At 41.9% G+C, this 15,902-nt stretch overlaps 1 protein-coding gene and 1 long non-coding RNA gene across 2 annotated transcripts; both read right to left on the bottom strand.

The window, feature by feature from the left end:
* Nucleotides 1-952: 952 nt before the first annotated feature.
* Nucleotides 953-3,392, bottom strand: LOC141773820 (tripartite motif-containing protein 16-like). The gene has a single exon (XM_074645896.1). It carries the CDS (start codon nt 3,390-3,392, stop codon nt 1,725-1,727), a length of 1,668 nt encoding a protein of 555 aa, XP_074501997.1. The 3' UTR covers nt 953-1,724.
* Nucleotides 3,393-12,092: 8,700 nt separating this feature from the next.
* On the bottom strand, nt 12,093-12,840 carry LOC141773482 (uncharacterized). The gene is made up of 2 exons (XR_012595125.1): nt 12,766-12,840; nt 12,093-12,729 (listed from the first exon to the last, which is right to left on the bottom strand). It is a non-coding gene; the product is annotated as an uncharacterized LOC141773482 (long non-coding RNA).
* Nucleotides 12,841-15,902: the final 3,062 nt, after the last annotated feature.

Below are 15,902 nucleotides of genomic sequence, written 5' to 3'. Positions count from 1 at the left end.
GGGAGTTATCAAAATAAACTGTCCTGAAATATTTAAACAGCTTTATAATAATTTTCTCACATATTTAACGATCTACTTTGAAGCATTTGTGACAAAACGGTTCAATTTCAGGACGTCATCCTGATCCAAAGCAGTCTGGAGCTTTGAATGACACCCTGGAAAAAAGACAGGAAGAAAAGACTTAGTTCATTCTTGTTTATTGATTATAGAAACCTTCAGTTTGTTCACGCATCCCATCAGTAAAGTCTGTTAAATGACTCTTGTTCAATGATTTCACGTACAGATTCATTTTCATCCACACAATCAGTTTGTTTGAGCAGAATCTCAGCGATGTAACAGAGAATAATGATTTCCTTATTGATTATGATCATGATAATTACAGTTTTCATTAAACATCTTAGTATCTCGTTTGTACGTCGATCTGGACGACAACATTTAGTCTGCCAAAACAAATAAATGTGATTCGAGATATCTTTACAGAAAGTGGTGAGAACAGAATATCTATCTATATATCTATCTCTATATATATATAGAGATAGATATATATACAAATATTCATCAAACATTTAGAGCACAGAGAAGTTTACATTTTCATGCAGAGAAATATCAGTTCAGGTGAACAAAGATCATCTTGAGCAGTGAAACAGACACAGGAAGGAGCCACCTGAAGACACTCACACATTTACAGAACAACTCATGAGATGGATCGTATATGGTCAGGATGTGAATTTGTGGCTAAATTGTTACACAAATAATCAGTGGTCATGTCTATAATGTTTTGTGAACAGTTTTTTCCCACTTATATCTTAATGTTTGATTGAAAGACAACTTATAATGAAGCAAATTGCATTCAGTAATAGTAAATGGTAACATTTACTAGTCAGTATATTTGATACAATGTGAAAATGTTCACCTTGTAAGGTATCAGCATGACATACAGTATGCAAGGTTAAAAGTATTTCAGTTTTTTATTAAAGCATGTGTATCAAAAGCATTCATCATATAAGTGGTGTGTAACAATATATACATACTTACAAAGTTTATGTCATCACTGACGTTGTTGCTGCCGTGTTTATTCCTAGATGGAGTGTTAATGGAGCAGCTGCATAGCCTGGCATCGATCGATCCGAACTCCATTCAGAAAACAAGCATTTTAAAAGTTGTTTGCTTGTCGTCTTATGGACAGACCTGACAAAGCATGAATTCGGTCTTTTTACAAATCGACATCATAATGTCGTTATTTCGGCATCATTTTGATGCGTTTATTGCAATTAAATCACAGCATAGTCTGTTGATTTTGGGTTCATACCGCAGTAGCGACGTGTGGCTTGCTAATGTGTTTCCTGCTTGATGTGAATGCACGGTGGTAACACAATACGAAGCACAACGTAACGTAACTTAAACGAACATAAACAATAGCACATGCACAACAACAGCACGATGTAATGACTCAATGAACCGCTGACACAATCCCCAGAAAACATAAACACTGAACTGTTCTCCACCTTTTCATTCAGAAAGAGCAACAACCAATGAGGAACCTGCAACAGTCGCTGATGAATCCTGTAACTTCATCACTCAGTCAGTCAGTCAGTGACACACTTTAGTGTTTGTAGGGCTGGTCCTCTGCGGTCCAGACACAAATCAGCTCTGCAGCAACAATGATGGACACCAGATAAGTTTAAGAGTTAAAACACAGAATTTAACCCTTAAATGACTTCTGTCTATTTCAGTTTACACAACTCAGCAGTGACATCATAACTATAAAACCTAAATCCAGCATAGAGAGGCTCAGTGAATGTGGTCTGGACTCTGTGGAGGAGAGTCATGGTTTCAGAGACGCTGTAGAAGGACAGAATACCTGCACTGTGATCCAGGTACACTCCTACTCTGGAGGACTGAGGACCTGAGACGGGAGTTTTGATATTGTTGTACAAAAATCTATAATTGTTTTGGTTACAATCTAACACCCAAGATTTGTCATTGAATCCAAAGTAACATTCAAGCGACCCCCCTGCTCTCCTGATACTCTTATATGCGACTGCTACAAAAACTCCTCTCCCTCTCCTCTCCACCTCCCAGTAACAACGTCCAGTCAGACTCTCTCTACTCAGGACCTGACAACAGTCAGTGAATCTGTCTGGGTGACTAGAATAAGACTTTTGCTGCGCCGTAAATGTTACTTTTCTGTTCCCCTCAGATAATAACAGCTGTGTGTGTGCTGTGTTTGGATCCAGTGTGATTTCTCGTGAATATTTTAAGAATCCAGCTCTGGTCTTGGGCTCTGGTTGTGATAGTAAAACATCCACTTCAGTCCCTGTCTGTGAGACATTTGTCCATTTCTCTCTCAGAACGTCCTGTAGTTTATCTCTGACTTCTGACACAGCCGCCGTCACGTCCTCAAAGTAGCTCAGAGGACGGATATTGATGCTGGATGTAGATTCACTGAGCGGTGACAGTGATGGATAGTTGAATAGAAACTGATTGTGATCCTCTGTTTGTGACAGCAGCTTCATCTCAGCGTCTCTCCTCTTCAGCTCAGTGATCTCCTGCTCCAGCTTCTCCTGAAGCTCTTTGACTCGACTCACTTCGGTTTTCTGCTGGGATCTGACCTGCTGCTTCACATCACAGCTTCTTTTCTCCATGAGACGGATCAGCTTGCTGAAGATCTTCTCACTGTCCTCCACTGCTTTATCAGCAGAGCGATTGACAGCCTCCACCTCCTGTTGGAGCAGCTTCACATCTTTCTCTCTGTCCTGGATCCTCTGCTGGATGTTGAGTCGACTCACCTCCAGCTCTCTCTGCCTGTCGGTCCTTTCCGCTGCAGCTGAGACGGTGTCGTGGCCTTTATGTTCATCCACAGAGCAGAGATAACAGATACACTGCTGATCAGTACGACAGAACATCTTCATCACCTCGTCGTGACGAGAGCAGATGTTCTCCTGGAGCTTCTTGGAGGGCTCCACCAGCTTGTGTTTCTTGAACGGAGCTGAGTCATAATGAGGCTGGAGGTGTTTCTCACAGTAAGAGATTAGACACATCAGACATGACTTGAAGGCTTTCAGCTTCCTCCCAGTGCAGACATCACAGGCCACATCTTCAGGTCCAGCATAGCAGTGATCAGCAGGAGCAGCTTGGAGTCCAGTCTTCTTCAGCTCCTCCACTAAAACTGCGAACATGGTGTTTTTCAGCAGGACAGGCCTCGGTGTGAAGGTGTGCCTACACTGAGGGCAGCTGTAGATCTTCTTCTCATCCTCTCCATCCCAGAAGCTTTTAATACAGTTCATGCAGTAGCTGTGTCCACAGGAAGTAGTCACCGGATCCTTCAGTAGATCCAGACAGATCGAACAAGAGATTGCTTCCAGGTCCAGCTGAACTCCTTTCGTCGCCATTTCACCTCTCAGTAGCAACGACTGTCTGAGTTTCACTTCCTGAGAACCGATACTAGTTTGAGCTCTGATATAATCATCATGTGTTATGTTGGTTACACCCACCTTCAGACTGTCGATCTGAAGGGGAGGGAACAAGGAAATAAGAGGACCGAGAGTAGCTGTCTGTGTTTGAGAGCAGGAAGAAGAGGGAGGGGTTATCAAGCTATGATTCATTCCAGGACGAGGAGCAGCACGACTGACTACGTCCCAAATCACATAATTTTCCTTTTTACTTTTAGTACCGCTGTACGGGCAGCCGTTTACAGACAGGCTAGTGACACATTACACACACTCCTGAGGCTGCAGTGATTGTTTTTAAGAAATCTCATAAGCCATTGTTTTACTGCTTAATTTTTCATTTCATACAACTAATGTAGTAATAATAATAATAATTTATTGAACACTTGTCAAACTTAAGTACAAAGCTCTTTCCAGATTAAAAGATTTACAGAAAAAAAAATCTAAATCTCATGTAATAGCGGGGCAGCTAAGCTGAAATATGCGATAAAAGCAACAAATTTGGCACAGATGTAGTGTAGCGAACCCCAGCCAGACAATGGTGAAGCGTACTGATGTTTCAGAAGCCTTTTATTTATGTTCAGCCGTCAGCCATATTTTGAACACAATTTCACTTTGCTTTCTGTAAACACCTTCCTTCAGAAAACACCTTTCTTCTTTAAACACCTTTTCTTCCTTAAACACCGTAAGAGCTAAAGGACAGACAAATAAAATACAATGAGCTCTTACTAAAAATGTAAACATTACAAACCTTATACATATACTGTATTTGCCATACACATTAACACCAATCAAACCTTAAGCCTAATATGTGCACATGAAAAGCTAGAAAGCTAGCATTACAGCAATGTCCATGAAAAGCTAATGTTAGCAAGACCGTCAGAATGACGACACAATTAAACACACACACTGTAAATGCGTCCACCTAAATCACATAATGTTACTGCATATAATCATAAAACATATTCAACACACAATACCTTGTTCCCGTACTGGCTAGGCGCTTAATTATCAGTTTATGATGACATAAAGCAGCGCAATTGCGTGCTTTCCCTCCTTCAGTAAATCTCCGTAGCACTATCCTTCTTCCGCCAGGAGGTGGCGTCAAAATAAAAGTCACGTAATGTAAAAAGGCGACTTTCAAAATAAAAGCTTGCAAAAAGTAATTACCTTATAAACAGACCTTAATACACATTTAGGAGTCATTTACACTCCCACCAATCATGAGTGCATAATAGAACATTATACAGTTTGTTTTAATCACGAATGATTTATAACTGAAAATGACCTTCACCCTTAAAGGAGCACAGGTAACTTGTGCTAAAACTAGAAAACCTTTGTTAGCTATAGAAGATTAAGAAGGAGGTATTATAAACTATATGGAGGGGGAGGCAGACTTAGCAAGTCTCCAGCAGCAGGACAAGCTTCTGGATTGGGCGCTCGACTTCTGACATCTTGTGGAGACGCTCACCTTTCTTGCCAAGCTTCCTGTCACCGAGGCAGACTTTAACTCTCCTTACTAGTCCGTCCTTGTCAGTAGTGGTTTCTGAGACTCTACCCAGTCTCCACTCATTCCTGTGTACATCATCTTCCTTCATCATGACAATATCTCCAACTTGCAGATTTCTTTTTGGGGTATGCCAACGCTGTCTGAGAGCAATGTTGGCAAGGTATTCCTTTCGCCATCGACTCCAAAACTGTTCCGCCAGGTATTGAACGTGTCGCCACCTTTTCCGGCCATACATGTCTTCTCGGACGAATTCACCTGGAGGAGGCAAGGCCTTGACAGACTTCATAGTCAGAAGATGATTAGGAGTGAGTGGCTCGAGACTATGGGGATCACTGAGATTGTTAACGGTCAGTGGACGACTGTTGACGATTGCCATTGCTTCATAAAAGAAGGCTCGTAGCGAGGCATCGTCCAGCCTACCACAGGAAAGGTTAAGTGTGTGCCTCAGGATGCTTCTCACTGTCCGAATCTGTCTTTCCCACACCCCTCCGACATGGCTTGAATAGGGTGCATTCATCTTGAAGTCGCATTGTTTCTCTGCGAGAAATGCAGCCAGCCGGTCTGCATTAACTTCCTTTAAAGCTTCTTTGAGTTCATTTTTGGCTCCAACGAAGTTGCTTCCCTGATCAGACTTGATCTGACGTACAGCGCCACGTATGGCAATGAAACATCGAAGGCCATTAATGAACGCGTCAGTTGACATGTCGACAAGCATCTCAATATGAATGGCACGGGAGCTTAGGCAAGTGAAGAGAAGTCCGTACCTCTTGTTCTCCTTTCTTCCTTGCTTCGTGAGGAACGGGCCGAAGCAGTCCATTCCGCAGAAAGTGAATGGGGTTGATGGTTCCACACGCTCAGGAGGTAAGTCAGCCATCCTTTGCTCCTCCGTTGGTTTCCGATGCCGTCTACATGTGACGCATTTACGAATGTAGGATGCTACTGCTCGGTTGATTCCTGGAATCCAGTAGCCGTTGAACCTGATATCATTAATGGTGAGACCTTTACCTTGGTGCTTCATCCTGTCGTGGTGATGAGCGATAATCATCCTCGTGATGTGATGATCTTTGGGAATGATTGCAGGGTGCTTGATGGATTTGGAAAGAGAGGCGTTGCACAGTCTTCCTCCCACCTTGAGGATACCATCTTTGTCAAGGAAAGCATCGAGAGAGTATAACTGATTGCGAGATGGCAGGGGAATCCCTCTGCTCAGCAGTTTCAACTCTTCTTGATAAACGTTTTCCTGTAAGTCTTTGATTATGCAACGTTCTGCATCTTCTCGTTCTGTTACAGTACTGAGACTGTTTGACCTGTTTTTTCTGATGCACCTTAGAATGCGTGCAACAGATCGAGTAGCCAGTGACCAAGATGAGATCTTAGACAAGCGATCAACGAGGCTTACTCGTTCTGTGGTTCTTGTGGTAAGTGCTAGAGCACTTCTGACTTCAGGATCACCGATTGTTAACTCTGGAATCTCATCTGCTGGCAGCTTCATTTCTTTGTTCCACCATCTCTCACCTTCACTCCCTCCATCTTCAATTTGCTCTGCCTCTTCCTTTTCAATGACTTCCTCCACGAACTCGACATATTGCTCCTTATACCTTTCGTCCCTTTGCAATTTCCTTTTTAGGTGATTTAGGTGTACCATGGCTGAGTCTTTGTTGTCAGGCCAGCTGGGTCTGTTTTTGAACGGAAGAGGCATTTCATAATGGCCATGTGTATTCTTCCGGATGCCTTTATCTAGCTTGTTTAGGAATGTGATGTCATCTTGTGACACTGTTTTGCTGTCATTGTTGCCATCCTTGAAGTCAGATTCCAGGATTCGAATAGCATCGGCAGGAGTTAATGGAGGCATTTCCTTAACAGAGACTCTGTGACACAGACCTCTTGAGCTCAGCGAATCATCGCCATGTGATGAGCGGCCTACAATACTCCATCCTAAATCCGTCCGTACAGCATAGGGTTCCTCGTTTCCTCCTAGAATGACTTGCCTCGGTGCCATTGCTCTGGAGCAGTTGTAGCCTATCAAAAGGCCTACTTCACAGTCCTTCAGTGGTTGGATTTCACCTTCGATTTCTCTGAGATGACTCCATTGTTTAGCCGTCTCACAAGTTGGAATGTGAGCCCGGTTCACCGGTATGTAGTCCTTTGTATAAACAGCTGGCAGATTGATTTGAATGGCAGAACTGTATCCCCTTACACAAAGACCAGAAACTCTCTCACTTGTGACAAGCGTGTCCTTTCCACTCAAGGTGGTCAGCTTCAGCTTCACTGGATGCTTGTCAGCAGTAAGACCGTCGCTCACTTCTTGGTCGATGAAAGTCGTATCACTTTGTGTGTCGAGTAGAGCATAGACAAGTTTCTCAGCGGTTGGATTGTATTTAGATGACACCCACACTGGTACCACCATTGATGTACTGGATGAGCCTTCGCCTGCTACACTGAGTGACGTGGCAGCGGCACTTTGATTTGTCACTGTAGGCCTTTCCTTTCTATAGTTGTCGTCATGGAGAGCTGTAGGATGCTTTCCCTTGCAGGTGTCACAGAAGTGACGATGACGACAGTCTTTTGCATTGTGGCCAGGTTTTAGGCATCCATAGCAGAGTTTTTTCTCCTTTACATAGTTCCGTCGTTCGTTCAACAGCATCTCGGTGAACTTGAAACATGTATTAAGCTGGTGTCTATTGTCTTGGCACAAAATACATGGTAGCTTGACCTTTCTCTGGTCTGACCTTTGACCTTCATGCAAAGAAACAGGAAGATTTTTACTGATTGTGCTAATTTATCAAATTTAGCATTGATTCCTTGCCAGCCAAACCATGTCCCAAAAAATAATAATAATGCTTCTAGCACATTAAAGCTAGCCCTGTTAAACGTCAGGTCTTTGGCAGGAAAAAGTTTTTTAATCAATGATTTTATTATTGAGCACAAGCTTGATTTTATGTTTTTAACTGAAACTTGGTTAGACCAAAATAACAGTGCAGCTGTTCTTATCGAGTCAACTCCTCCCAACTTTAGTTTTATGAGCGAAGCTAGAATGCATAAGAAAGGAGGTGGAGTTGCCATGTTGTTTAATGATTCTCTCCAATGCAAACAGATATCTTATGGACATTTTGCTTCTTTTGAATATGTCGCTCTTCAGCTGAACTCCTCTTCTCGAGCTTTGTTTCTCAATATCTACAGGCCACCTAAATACTGTGCAAACTTTTTTGATGATTTTACTGAACTGCTGTCTGTAATTTGTGTTGACTTTGACTGTGTAGTCATTGTTGGTGATTTTAACATCCATGTTGACAACCAACAGGACAGAGGGGCCAAAGAACTGTGTCAGGTTCTTGATAACTATGGAATGAGTCAGCATGTGACAGAGCCCACACACAATAGGGGACACACTTTGGACTTAATCATATCAAAGGGCCTGAACATTTCCAAGGTTGTAGTGATGGATGTTGCTCTGTCTGATCATTCATGTGTATTCTTTGAGAGTACTCTTCCTGTGCACAGAAATGATAAGACAGAGGTAATCACAAAAAGGTATATCACTGAAAATACCAGTGATCAATTTGTTCAGGCTTTCTCTTCCACACCCACCCTCCCCTGGACCTCTGTCAATGAGCTTGTAGATAATTTCAATTCTAAAATGACAAATGTTATTGATACCATTGCACCCAAAACGGTGAAGATTGTCTCTGGTAAGAAAAAATCTCCATGGAGAAATACCATGTTGGTAAGAAATGAAAAAAGAGAGTGTCGAAAAGCTGAACGCCAGTGGCGGAAAACAAATCTACAAGTTCATTATGACATCTATAAAGAGAGACTTTGCATTTATAATTCAGAACTGAAAAATGCAAGGCGGTCCTTCTTCTCTGACATCATCACCAAAAACAATAACAATGCACGTGCCCTGTTTGCTACTGTCGACAGGCTAACAAACCCTCCTGTGTCAGTAGCCTCTGAACTTTTATCCTCCAGGGCCTGCAATGAATTTGCTTCCTTTTTTACAGAAAAAATTCACAAAATCAGACAAGCAGTCACTTCCTCCATAGCAGGTACAGGATGTTTGTTTCCCCTGCGTCCACTTAAACCTGGCGCAAATACCATGACACAGTTTTATCCAATAAATCAGACATACCTGGAGGAAATCATACAACATCTAAAATCCTCCTCATGCTGCCTTGACATTCTGCCAACAGGCCTTTTCAAAAAAGTATCAGATTGTATGGTCTCAGAGCTTTTACAGATTGTTAATGCATCTCTTGTTTCAGGAGTCTTCCCACAGGCCCTGAAAACTGCTGTCATCAAACCACTCCTCAAAAAGAACAATCTGGACTCATCAGTAGTAAATAATTACAGACCGATATCAAATCTTCCATTCTTGTCTAAAATAATTGAAAAAACAGTTTTTCAAAAATTAAATAGCTTTCTGGCACTAAACAACTCTTTTGATGTCTTCCAGTCAGGTTTTCGACGAAACCACAGCACTGAGACTGCTCTTGTTAAGGTCTTCAATGACATCCGATTGAACACAGACAGTGGTAGAACTACGGTTTTAGTTTTACTGGATCTCAGTGCTGCATTCGACACGGTTGACCATAATATATTACTAGACCGACTGGAAAACTGGGTGGGTATTTCTGGCATAGCACTCAGCTGGTTTAAATCCTACCTAAAAGACAGGGACTTCTTTGTGTCTATAGGTAATTGCAAATCTGAGCTGAACAAAATCACATGCGGAGTTCCCCAAGGCTCCATCTTGGGGCCTCTTTTGTTTAACATCTACATGCTCCCACTGGGTCAGATTTTTGAGAACAACAAAATAAATTACCATAACTATGCAGACGACACACAAATTTACATAACTCTATCACCAGGAGACTACAGTCCAATACAAGCACTGAGTGAGTGCATTGAACAAGTCAATAATTGGATGTGCCAGAATTTTCTTCAGCTGAACAAAGACAAAACTGAGGTCGTAGTTTTTGGAGCCTGCTTAGTGTCCCCAGAGTCAGAACTAAACATGCAGAAGCAGCGTTCAGTTTTTATGCACCAAATATCTGGAACAAGCTCCCAGAAACCTGCAGGACCGCTCCAACTCTCACTTCTTTTAAAACAAAGCTTAAAACTTTCCTGTTTGCGGGTGCCTTTTATTCTGACACTGCACTATAACTTTTACTCTTGAGTTTTATGCAATTTTAGCTTCTATCCTAGCTTTTATTTTTAGCTTGTTTTTATTTTCTAATCTTTAATGTTTTAATGTTTTAATGTTTTTATAACTGTTTTAATTATTTCTTGAATGTTTCTGTAAAGCACTTTGAATTGCCCTGTTGTTGAAATGTGCTATACAAATAAAGCTGCCTTGCCTTGCCTTGCCTTGCCTTGCCTTGCCTTGCCTTCATTGTCTGTAACTGTTCGAGTGGTGAGAACACTGGCCTTGTTTCTCTTCATGTCTCTGAAATTTCTTTTGTCTATGCCAGAGTCTGATGAATGAAGAGCATGAAATGACGTAATAGGATTGCAGGCAATCTCAGCTTCAGTCGACATGAATCTGGCAAAGTCCTTGAAACTTGGAAATTCTTGCTTCTCATTCAGCCTTTGCGTGACTTGTCGGTTCCAGCGAGAAGCTGCCCAGTCTGGTAACTTATAAATGAGCTTCTGATTCTCTTCGCAGTCATTTAATATGTCGAGACCCTTGACATGGGGAATGGCATCTTGGCAGATGTTCAGAAAATCTGAGAGATTTCTGAGTCCTTCTGCGTCCTTAGGTTGAATCTTTGGCCAATTTGTGAGTTTCTCTCTGAATGCTCTCTGAATGGTGAATGGCTGGCCATAGCGACTATTCAGCCTATTCCAGGCATCTTGGTAGGCATCATCGTCGTTTCGGTAGAAGGTGCCATCTAAAACTTTGCGTGCTGGGCCACCAATATATTTCTTCAGATAGTAGAGTTTTCCAGCTGGAGCAATTGACCTTTGGTCAACGAGTGAGGTGAACACTGCTTTCCATTCAATGAACTGTATTGGATCACCATTGAAGACAAATGGCTCTGGAACAGGGAGCCTATTTAAGGCTATGCCGTCTTGAAAGACCTGAGCGAGAGCGGAAATGTCAGCATTGGAGTGTGTTGCAACATGGGATGGAAGTACTGCAGATTTAGGCATATTTTTTGCTTCCTTGTTCCTTTCGTTGTTAATGTGGGCAGGAACTTCGCGTCTTGTCTCCTTGTCGTAGACATTCAGCTTAGCTTGAGCTGCCCTCACTTCCTTCTCTGCCTGTAGTCGCTCCAATTCACATTTTTGTGCCTCCAATTCACGTTTTTGTGCCTCCATCGCTTTCCGTTGTTTTCCCTCCTCTAGCATCATCTCATACTCCACTTCCTTCGCAGCCAGTTCAGCTGCTGCCTCTACACGTTTGGCTACCATAGATGAAATCACTGAGTGATGGTCGGACTTACTGTGAGTTGTTAAGGAAGCAGAAGATCCATAGACAGACCTTGCAAAGTCATGGTGGAGCAGATCATGAAGGCGGTGTCTTTCCTGTTCCTCATTAAACTCATCCTCCTGGTCTATTGTTCTGTTGTAGGCGATGGTGACGATTTCTGTGGTTACTGATTCACATAAGTCAATCCGTCTTCTTATGTCATTGGAAGGTATTGCGAGATCTCGAATTCCACAATACATGCTCATTATGTTTTGCTTACTTTGTTTGAGTTCATCGATGAGAGGCCAGAGTTGACTCTCTGGCATGTACGCCTTCAGTTGATCTCGTGCTTTGCGTACAAGAACCTTCCATTTCTCATTCATGGAGAGCAGCTTTTTCTCCCTTTTCTTGGCCTCTTCACATTGAAGTGCTTGCATCTTTTCTGTAGTGTGCCGTGTACGTTCAGAGCGTCGGGGACCTTCAAGCGGCTCATCAGATGTGTCTTCCACTGTGTGGAGCTCATTCTGCAATTCTTGAGGTTCACACTGCAAACCAGCCGTCTGCTCCTCCAACTCCCCCTCACTAATTGGCTCTGCCATTATCAACTTAAATAATGAGATTTTTAAGATAGAAGCTGTTAAACTCAGATATAATAAACCTTTGCAATAAACAGCATAACCATAGGATAGCAGAGCATTAGTACAAAACTAGCACAGATGTATTGATGTAGAAACACTCAAATAACTGTATATAACAGTGTAAATACACAATAAACACAATTATCAAAGTACTTGAAATATAGAGTCCAAAAAGTGTCAAATGTCCTTAATTATTAATAGTCCATTGATCTTGTGAGAATTTGTTCCGTGCAACGATTGTCCTTTAATGTTGCTGCAGATGAGGTGAGTATTAAACGTTCACTGGTTCAGTCCAAAAAACTGTTCGTCCGTGATTCACCTTGTTGGCAATCTCAAAGACTGTATAATAGGGTAATACTCACAGTTCTGCATCAATGTCAGTGAATATGACTGTACTTGACCATTGCATCGAAACTGAATTGCAGAGTAGATCAGGCTGCTAGCATGGTACCATGTTGCTGCTCCATGAATCCACGTGGACAGCTAGCTAGTGGCCGTAGCAGCAGCAGGCACGCTGTGAAAACCCTCCATGGCGGCCCGTCGTTGATGCAAGATGTCGTCAGGATCGATGAGGGTCAAGCTCTTACTGTAGCGAACCCCAGCCAGACAATGGTGAAGCGTACTGATGTTTCAGAAGCCTTTTATTTATGTTCAGCCGTCAGCCATATTTTGAACACAATTTCACTTTGCTTTCTGTAAACACCTTTCTTCTTTAAACACCTTTTCTTCAGAAAACACCTTTTCTTCCTTAAACACCGTAAGAGCTAAAGGACAGACAAATAAAATACAATGAGCTCTTACTAAAAATGTAAACATTACAAACCTTATACATATACTGTATTTGCCATACACATTAACACCAATCAAACCTTAAGCCTAATATGTGCACATGAAAAGCTAGAAAGCTAGCATTACAGCAATGTCCATGAAAAGCTAATGTTAGCAAGACCGTCAGAATGACGACACAATTAAACACACACGCTGTAAATGCGTCCACCTAAATCACATAATGTTACTGCATATAATCATAAAACATATTCAACACACAATACCTTGTTCCCGTACTGGCTAGGCGCTTAATTATCAGTTTATGATGACATAAAGCAGCGCAATTGCGTGCTTTCCCTCCTTCAGTAAATCTCCGTAGCACTATCCTTCTTCCGCCAGGAGGTGGCGTCAAAATAAAAGTCACGTAATGTAAAAAGGCGACTTTCAAAATAAAAGCTTGCAAAAAGTAATTACCTTATAAACAGACCTTAATACACATTTAGGAGTCATTTACATGTAGGTTTATATGTCACGAAAAGATATAGATATCGGGGTGCTGCTAATTCGACCCCTGACGGATGTGGTAGCCATTTTCCAAAATGGCCGCAAAATAGGCGCTTAATATTCCAAAACTTTACCGAAAACTGATTTTATGACTCTTGATGATTTCCAAGGTGCGTTCAAGCCGATGAGATCAGATGTCAGAAGATCACAGACATAATTTCTTTTACCTCCTCATTTTTTTAGGGTACTTTTTAAAAGCTTTTAACCTGAGAAAAATGTGAAAACCAAATAAAAGGAGCATGGTCACTTCAGGGTCAAACTTCACCCCCATGCCTTCATGCTAGAATGACAACCAATAAAGCAGTAAAACTGACAGAGATAACGCTGGATACATTTCTTGGTCGCCAGTAACCTCTAATAACAATTAAAGTGATACTGAACTTTGGTAGAACTTTGGGTTGTATTGCTAGCAGTAAAACTGACAGAGATGACATGAGAACTTTTTAGTTTGAGTAAGCACTTCAGGTTCATATGACAATGTTTCATTTTTACAATGGCCTTCAAATCTGAGCAAAGGAGCTGATATTTGTCCGGTCTCTAACCTGTGACCAAGCTGACTTGGTTGAACTTATAAGGAAACTTAGATCAGTCTCCTGTTGAAATACAGGGTTAAAGAGACACACAAGCTTATCCACCACGGCAAGGTGCCAACTCCAGTAGGATTCATTTTTTTGTTTTATTTTTTTGATATATAGCACGTTAAAAACATGTATATACTGTTGTATAACAGCAAACGCTGGCCGAGTTACGGCATGATACAAGAACTGAGGAAGCGGGTTGCTGGAGGCAAAGTTTGACCAAAAGAAATCCAATTAAATATTTCATTGCCATACTCCAGCACATTGTATACACTTTGGGATCCACAAATTTGAATGTTTTGGACGTGATTAAGGTGCGCACGTTGTTGGTTTGCTTGGTTTTGCGGAGCGTTTCAGACGGAGGGAGAATACAGGTATATTCAGGTAGATAGTATGAAAAATAATGTTGCATTGTCAGGGAAAACGTAGGACTGAATGTTTGTGAATGAGGGGATAGATGGACTGGTACCACGGGACATTTTAGAAAATCTTCATATTTTTCATAGGTCTTGCGCTGATCAGCCGTCACATTCTAAGAAAAAAAATCCGAAGAAAAACAGAAAATGTCCTGGCAGAAAATTACCAGGACATTTTCCATTAAATTAACCATCAGGGTGACAGGGGGAGGGACGCAATTGCGGACCAGGGAAATCTTAAAGTTACTTCCGAAGGATAACCACTAAAATCGCAAGCAATTCAAAGGGAGAGGGGGAGCATCAAATGAAAACAGGCCTAAAAGGAAGGCTCCCTACACTCAATATAACTTGAAAAAACTAAAACTAAAACACTGCTGCCGAGCAGCTGACTAGAACATAAATGAAACGAAAGAACCAGCGAAGGCAGGCCACACAGACCTAACCCACTCTAAGACAGGGGTTCTCAACCAGTGTGCCGCAGCACACTGGTTCTCAACATTGGTTGAGAACCAATATACCTCTCTGTCAACACGGAAGGTGTGCCTCGGAAATGTTTTGACAATCACAAGTGTGCCTTCAGTTGCAAAAGGTTGAGAACCCCTGCGACGCTGAGAAGAGAAGAAGCTAAATGGTGAGTGATTCCCACAGATAGGTTCAAGTGGTACTTTTGCAGATTCACACACCCCTATACAGATACAGCAACAACAGGACAGCACTCTCACTACCTCTGACAAAGAGACAATGAGTCAGCACCTGAGCACTGAAACCAGGGGTAGATATAGGCTTCAACCACCTGATCCTCATCAGGGACAATTAGGCTCCACATCTGCCTCTGCTCAGAGATAATGAACCCAACCAGCCTGCTGAGAGGCAAGTGACCCTCACATTAACAGACATTTTCTTCAACCCCTAAAATGGAAATTTCTGTTGATTTACAGGATGTCCTCCGTACCATTCACGGGGACATCTGTTAATCCTAAAATGGAAAATTCTGTAAATTTACAGTATATCCTCCGTACCGAGCCAAATAGCAAGCCCAACCTCTACATTCTGGAGGGAAAACAGACGCTAACGCTAGCATTTGTACGTTACCTATCGGTCTTTGCGGACCGCCTGAGGCTAAAACTGGGGGTAACTCTACCTGACGTCCACTGAAGTCTAAAATATGAGCGTTGGTAAAATGTAAACTACAATACCAAACTTAAGTTAGTCTCAAAATGAGTCAGCAAAAAATCCCTGGCGTATCTGGTAACGTTAACGGTTGAACTGAACAACAAAACAGCTTTCCAGCTAAAACGATCCTGAGCTCACGTTAAGTCCTGAACATAAATCATTTTGGTTAGACATTAATTGTTGATTTTTTACCACAGAAGTGTGAGAAAGGTTTCTCCAAATTCGAAATTTGAACTAAACTTTGCAACAGTGCAAAGACTTACAGGTACACAGTAATAGAACAAGCTAACTGGCCGTCTTTCTAAAGGAGCATGGTTGGAAATTGTTACGGCCACAACAGGAAAACATTTGGCACAATCATGTGACCGGTAACATACAAAGGACACCATAGCGG

This window comes from Sebastes fasciatus, chromosome 9, assembly GCF_043250625.1.
Source record: "Sebastes fasciatus isolate fSebFas1 chromosome 9, fSebFas1.pri, whole genome shotgun sequence".
NCBI lineage: Eukaryota > Metazoa > Chordata > Actinopteri > Perciformes > Sebastidae > Sebastes > Sebastes fasciatus.
The sequence above is the reverse complement of the archived record's forward strand: the minus strand, read 5'-3'. Positions and strand labels throughout refer to the sequence as shown.